This window comes from Pseudopipra pipra, chromosome 23 (genome assembly GCF_036250125.1).
Source record: "Pseudopipra pipra isolate bDixPip1 chromosome 23, bDixPip1.hap1, whole genome shotgun sequence".
NCBI lineage: Eukaryota > Metazoa > Chordata > Aves > Passeriformes > Pipridae > Pseudopipra > Pseudopipra pipra.
The window spans coordinates 1,183,179-1,190,334 of NC_087571.1; the positions used below are offsets into that span (position 1 = coordinate 1,183,179).

The 7,156-nt window shown below is 44.7% G+C and overlaps 1 protein-coding gene across 2 annotated transcripts in view; it reads left to right on the plus strand.

Annotated features, from left to right (window-relative positions):
• Positions 1-6,196, plus strand: part of ETS1 (ETS proto-oncogene 1, transcription factor) — an 85,070-nt gene extending 78,874 nt beyond the window's left edge. For both annotated transcript variants that reach the window (XM_064634709.1, XM_064634711.1), the window contains one exon: positions 1,193-6,196. In XM_064634709.1, coding sequence (XP_064490779.1) covers positions 1,193-1,408 — 216 coding nt within the window. In that variant the 3' untranslated portion in view covers positions 1,409-6,196. The remainder of the gene's footprint in view (positions 1-1,192) is intronic.
• Positions 6,197-7,156: the final 960 nt, after the last annotated feature.

Sequence of the window (7,156 nt, forward strand, 5' to 3'; positions counted from 1 at the left end):
CCCTGGAAGGAAGTGCACAACCCAAATTCCTCAGAGATATTGGTGTGGATAACCCACTCCTCCTTTCTTTGGGGCTGGGATTTGTGCAATCATGTTCTTCTGGCCTTGGGTATGTGGGGAAACCAACTGAAACCTGGTTAAAAATGGGGCAGCAGTGACACCTTGGGAGCAGTGATTTGTGCCCAGAGTTGGTGGGAAGGAGCTGAAACACAACAGGGAGAGGAGCAGTGGCAAAGCTCTTCAGATAGGCTGTGGACAGGTGAGAGGGGGGGACTGTCCACTGGTTTTGGGGAACAGATGGGATATTTGTTGTCTTCCCTGGCTGAGGTTGGAGCCAGGTGGAGGTCGGTCTCTTCTCCCAAGTACAAGAGACTGGACAAGAGGAAATGGCCTCAAGTTGCACCAGGGCAGGTTTAGGTTGGATATTGGGAAAATTTCTTCACATTTCTTCACAGAAAGGGCTGTCCAGCCCTGGCATGGCTGCCCAGGGCAGTGGTGGAGTCCCCATCCCTGGAGGGATGTAGAAGCCATGTGGATGTGGCACCTGGGACACGAGTTAGTCGTGGGACTGGCTGTGCTGGGAGAATGATTGGACTTGATCCTAGAGGGCTTTTCCAACTTAAATGATTCTGTGTATCCTCATGGAATCCCAGAATATGCTGAGTTGAAGGGACCCACAAGGACCATCCAGTCCAATCCTCAGCCCTGCACAGGCCCAGCCCCAAGAGTCCCCCCCTGTGCCCCAGAGGATCATCCAAACCCTCCTGGAGCTCTGGCAGCCTTGGGGCTGTGCCCACTGCCCTGGGGAGCCTGGGCAGTGCCCAACCAGCCTCTGGGGGAAGAACCTTTGGCTGAGATCCAACCTGAGCCTGCCCTGACACAGCTCCAGCCATTCCCTGGCTGCTGTCCCTGGTCCCCCCAGAGCAGAGCTCAGTCCCTGCCCCTCCTCTGCCCCTGCCCAGGCAGTTGGAACTGCACTGAGGTCTCCCCTCAGTCTCCTCCTCTCCAGACTGAACCCTCTGCAGTGCTCTGGGTTGGTTGTTCCAAGCACTGATGCTCATGGCCCACCCGTGTCCATCTCAACGCCGACTTAAACAACGACGAGGAAAATCCTCTCCCTCCCCTCGCACCCAGCTGAGAACTCCTCAACCGAGCCACGCTGACCTCTCCTCCCTTTCACCCCCTCTGCCAGGTGGCCAGGAGATGGGGCAAGAGGAAAAACAAGCCCAAGATGAACTACGAGAAGCTGAGCCGGGGGCTGCGTTACTACTACGACAAGAACATCATCCACAAGACGGCGGGGAAGCGCTACGTGTACCGCTTCGTGTGCGACCTGCAGAGCCTGCTGGGCTACACCCCCGAGGAGCTGCACGCCATGCTGGACGTCAAACCCGATGCTGACGAGTGAAGAGGACCCAGGGCCACCCCCGTCCTCCTGGAGAGCCTTTGGGACTGTGTTGGTGCGTTTTTTCCCCGCGTTTTTTGCTGTTCCTTTTGCCGTTCGTTACGTTGTGTTTTTTTTGGGAGCGACTCGGATTTGATGCTTTGAGGGGGTCGGGTGGAGGAAGAGGCAAACTCTAGGCCAAAGTTTGGTTCAGAGTTAGGCTGGGCTTTGTGGTTGTTTCCTGCAAGCTCCAAGACAGGCTTTTTTTGGGGCGAAATTCTCTCCGTTCGTTACGTTGTTTTTTTTTTCAAGAGCGACTCAGATTTGATGCTTTGAGGGTGTTAGGGGAGAGGGTGGAGGAAGAGCCAAATTTTGGCCAGTTTGGTTCAGAGAAGGATGGGCTTTATGGTTGTTTCCTGCAAGCTCCAAGACAGGCTGTTTTGGGGTGAAATTCTGAGTTTAAGAAAGCCAGAAAAATGTAGCTCATTTAAAAAAACCAACAACCCCCTCCCCACCCTTTGCTGTTTAGAAAAAATATGATGAAATGGATCCCTGTGGTTGTTCACCCAAACTGACAGTTCAAGAAATGACAATATTCCCGAGGATTTCAGGATTTTCAACTTTTTTTTGGGGAGTTGGGGAGGGGAAAAACCAACTGGGTGAATATTCCTGCTTCGGGGAGGGGCAATATAGGAAAAACACAAGAACTGTTGTTCTTGTTCCATCACTTTTCTGTCCATTGTCTTCTTTTCTACAAGAGACAGATTTTTTTTTTTCCTAGGAGGGATCAAGACTCTTTTTTATTTTTTATTTTTTATTTTTTAATTTGTTAAAGTTTTATTTTATTAAATTTTGTGCCAGTATTTGGTTGTTTTTTTATTTTTTTTTAAATAGTCTTAAGCTCTAAAATGGTCTCAGTATTGCAATATTGTGTGTGTTTGTTTCTGTTATGCCAGCAGAGAATTTTATCACAGTGAGGAAAAGGAAAAAAAAAAAAAAGAATTTAGTTTATGTAGACCCCACTGGAGAATTGGAACGTTGCAACTTGGATGTGAAGGAAAACTAACTCCAAACTGGCTCCTGGTGATGCTGGCTGGGTGTGCCACCCTCATTTCCAGTCCCACACTCTGTGCTGATAAAGCTGGTTGAAATATCTCCTTTTGGTTTTGTTTTTTTTTTTGCCTGGCTGCACAAAGCCTCTCAAGATTTCCATGGAAAATGTCCTTTTTTTGTGTTTTCCAAATAATTTCTTTGCTCAAGGATCACTTTGGTGCTTACAGAAAATTAGGCTTGTTTGTTTGGTTTTTTTCCAACAGGGAGAAATTCCTGTGTTTTCAAGGTGACAAATGGAAAACACAGCAGTGAACTGAGGGGGAAAATCAGGAAAAAGTTAAAAACCCAAAGGGAAATGTTTTTTCCTTTCTGTTGTGACCAGCTCTGTCTTTAGTGCTGTGTGTGTTGACCTGCCTGGGCACAGGAGGGGGAAAATTATCCCTGCAAACGGGCTTTTTATGGCTTTTTGGAGCCCAACCCTGGCAGGTGTGAGGGACACGAGGCAAACACGAGGTCTTGTGCTCAGGGGAGATGGTTTTGGGATCAATCCCAGTGGGAGCTGCTCATGGGATCAATCCCGGTGGGAGCTGCTCGTGGGATCAATCCCAGTGGGAGCTGCTCATGGGATCAATCCCGGTGGGAGCTGCTCGTGGGATCAATCCCGGTGGGAGCTGCTCCCTCTGCTCTCCAAACCTTTGCTACAGCTGGTTTTTGTTTGGAGGGGTCAGTCCTGCTGTGCCAAGCACTTCCTGGGATGCTCTGGGATGCCTTAGAGGATCCGTGAGTGTTCCCATATCCAGGTGCAACCTCAAAGCTGGATCCATGAGGATCTGGCTGCCCACTGGAGTCTTCCCCCCCAGGCCTTTGCATTCCAAGCCAGTGTTACGTGTTTGAACCAAAAGTACCTTCTTTTCGTGTTGTTTGTCAGTCTGTGTTTTAGGGCATGGAGGTCATTCCAGGGGCACTGTGGGGCACCAGTGGGGTCAGAGGCTTTCCAGGGATGGGGGTGGGCAATGCCTGCCTGATCCCAAAGGATCAACTTGGAAGGACAGGACACTGAGTGTAAAGAGCCAAAATATTCAGGCACTTCCCCCCTGAGCAGGGGCAGGGCTGGAGGGGGAGCCCAATCCCAGGGTGATGCTCAGGGGTCCTGGACCCTCATCCATTTCCTCTGGAGCACCTTGGGATCCTAAAATTGGTCATTTTAGGGCAGGTCAGCCCCAAAATTGCTGCTGCTTGAAAAGAAAATGCTGGTGGAGGGGCAGGGAGTGGCCAGGAGGGAGCTCCAGCCCGGGGGGGTTTGGACAGGGAGGTTGTTACACCGGTGGCTCATGGCTGGGGGTTGTCCCCCTGAGCCCACGGGAGGAAAAGGTGGGATGGATGGAAAGGAGGGAAGAGGGGATGGCTGGAGGGTGAAGGGAACACGCCCCAAAGGAGGAAAGGGATGCTGCCCACCGGGAGGTTAAGCCCTGGCTCATCTCCTGGGCACACAGGGAGGGTGGGGAAAGCAGAGGAGAGGAAAATTGGGATGTCGTGGCTGAGTCCCCTCCATCAGTGAGGCACCAGGGCAGAGCTCCACTGTGTCCTCTGAGCAGCTGGAAAGGGAGTGCAGGGAGATGGGAGGGCACAGAGGGCACAGGGAGCAGCTGGTACAGGGCACCCCAGCAGGACACTCCGAGTGGGTTGGATTTCCAGCAGTTGGAGGAGTTTGGGGGATGTTCAGGGTCCTGTCTTGCTGCAAAGTGCCCTGAGCTTCCCCAGCATGGGTCACTTAGAACCCCCTTACACCCACAGAAAGGTGCCAGGCACTCCAGCTCCTGCCCTGGCACCGTGCCCTGTCCCAGGACACCCCCCCTGCTTTGCTGAGTTGCTCCACTGCAGCTGAAGTGCCTTTTGCAAGCAAAAAACTGGGATAAAATTTCCCTCAAGTAGGAGGAAGTGCAGGTTCAGGTACAACCCCATTGTCCTGCCAGGCTAAATCCCACTTCCACCCCACCATGCTTATTATTCCAGGTTTCCAAGCTGTGTTCCCAGTGCCTTTGGGGAGGTGGTTTAGAGGTTGGAAAGGGTGAGCCACGGGAAGCAGCTCTGGTTTTCGGAAGCAGCCCCTGGCTGGAGTTTCTCCATCGTTTCTCCAGGCCATCCCATGCCAGGGCCATCAGGGCCATCATTTTCTCTTTTCCTTTCCTTTTCATTCCCACTCCGGGATCATCCCCGAGATGTTTGCTGTTTATACACTGGAAATGTGCAGATTTGTCTTTGTTTCTTTAGATTTTGTTCCTTTTTCCTTCTCCTCCTGCCTTCCCTGCTGGCCTTTGGCGAGGGCTGTGCTGGACCAGCCTTGCTCAGCCCAGCCCCTCTGAGCTCCTGGCCTTCAGCTCCACGGAAATTTGGGATCCCCCCTGTGCTGGGATATCCAGAAGGCTGGATTGGAGGGGGATGATGAGCTGGGACTCACCCCTGGGCTGGTTTCTCTGCGTGGGGGTGAATTCCACCCCCATGGCTGTTGGAAATCGGGTGGGTTTGCCTTGTTTTGGGATGTCTCAGGTGCTTTGGGGTTTTTTTGGGAATATTTTCTGTGTCCTGCTCATTTTCTACTCTTCTCCATGTGGTTGATGTCCCTTGGTCCCTCTGGCAGAGCCTGAGCCCTTCTTTACAAACAGCTCTCGGGGGCCTCCACGGTCGATATTTGGGACCAAAAAAGAGGGGAAAAAACCCCAATAATGATAAAAAACACAAGCACTTTTCTGCTGCCCATCTCCATCCCCGTGTGTGGGACCACCATAATCCTTGGACATTCCTGTGTGTCCAAGTGTAAATCCATGGTATTCCCACACATCCTCATCCAGTCGTGACCATTCAGGTGGAGAAAGAACCAAAAAAGAAAAGATAAAATGAGATTTAACCTCCTCACGTTTTCCAAACCAACTCCTCCTCCAAAAAAAGGGTCCCAGAAATCCCCAGGAAATCCAGGAATCACCTCCATCTTATGCTTTTTGCTCTTTTTGGAGGGGTTTTCTCCCAGATTTTAGGGCTTGATTGCTTATTCCATTGGAAAATTGGGATGCCTTGGCGTGCTCTGCTCTCTGGTAGGGTCTATATGATACCCCTGAGCTGTTGTCTACATTCCAAAGAGGTTTAAATAAATGATAAATCTATGTATACATATATGTTATAATGGAATATCTCCAGGAATTAACTGCCTCAGTAAAAAAAAAAAAAAAAGAAAAAAAAAAAGAAAAAAAAGGAAAAAAAAGTCTTTTTTTTGGTTTTATTTTGTTTTTACGCATTTTTTTTAAGCTGATAAACAGAGAAGAAGAAGAAGAAGAAAAAAAAGAGATTGTTATATTGTGCTGTTCGACTATTTTCCAACTTGTATTTTCATATAATTTATATTTTTTAAAAGTGGGGTGGGGAAAAAAAAAAAAGAAGTTTAAAAGTGAGATTTAACAAAAAAAAAAAAAAAAAAAAAAGGAAAAAGCAGGTGCTTTTTAAAAAAACCCCTGAGCTGAGGTAGCTTAGAGATGTAGCGACGTGTGTGTGTGTCTGTGTGGTGTGTTTTGGTCTGTTTTGGTCTTTTGTTTTTAAAGGATACAAAATGAAATCCCTCCTGCATTGAATGGCTGAGGAAGGGGGGGTTGGTTCTGTTTGAATTGCTGATGCTGGCACATCATTTTGCTGGAGAGTTTTTTATATACTGTAGCCTTATTTCATATCGTATTTTAAACCATGTGAAATTAAAAGAAGAATAATTCCTAAGTCCCGGTGTCCGTGTGGTCATTCCAGGCTGTTCCTCTGGGAATGCGGGGGGCAGAAAGGGGAAAAGCAATGGGAAAATGGAGAAATGCCAACAATTCTGTATTTATAAAAATTCTATAGTTTATGATATAGAATTATTATATTATTCATATAATATATAATATATTATTGTGTTATTTATAATATTTATAACAATATTTAGATTCTTATATTACAGTTATATAATCTATAATAATATATAATTTATAATATGTATAAAATATTTATATATTACAATTAATTATATATTGATATACAATAGTACAATATTTATAAGATATTATTGAAAATATTTATATATAATATTATATATTTTTAATATTTATAGCAACACTTATAGTATTATAAATCATTCTTTTTAATAATAACTATTGCAGTTGATATAATATTATAAAATTGCTTATATATAAAACTGTATATTTTATATTCTTTTTAATACTTATAACAATATTTATAAAATTTTACATAATTATTTCTATTAATATGCAATATCAAATTATTCATTATATTATTTATTAAAATTATTTATAGATAAAATGATATATTTTACATTATATTATTTCTAATATTTATAGCAATATTTATATTATTATAAATCCTTTATAATAATATATAACATTCCATTAGTTATTATATTCTAAAATTACTTATAGATAAAATGATATATTTCATATTATATTATTTCTAATATGACAATATTTACAGAATTATACATAATGTCTACTAATATATATCACATTATTTATAATATATTATTTATTATATATCACATTATTTATAATATATTTTTTATTAAAATTATTTTAATATCTATGATTACATATGTCATAATATTATATTCTTTTTAATATTTATAACAGTATCTCTATGATTATAAATCATTATAATGCTATATAAGATTACAGTATTTATAAAACTATT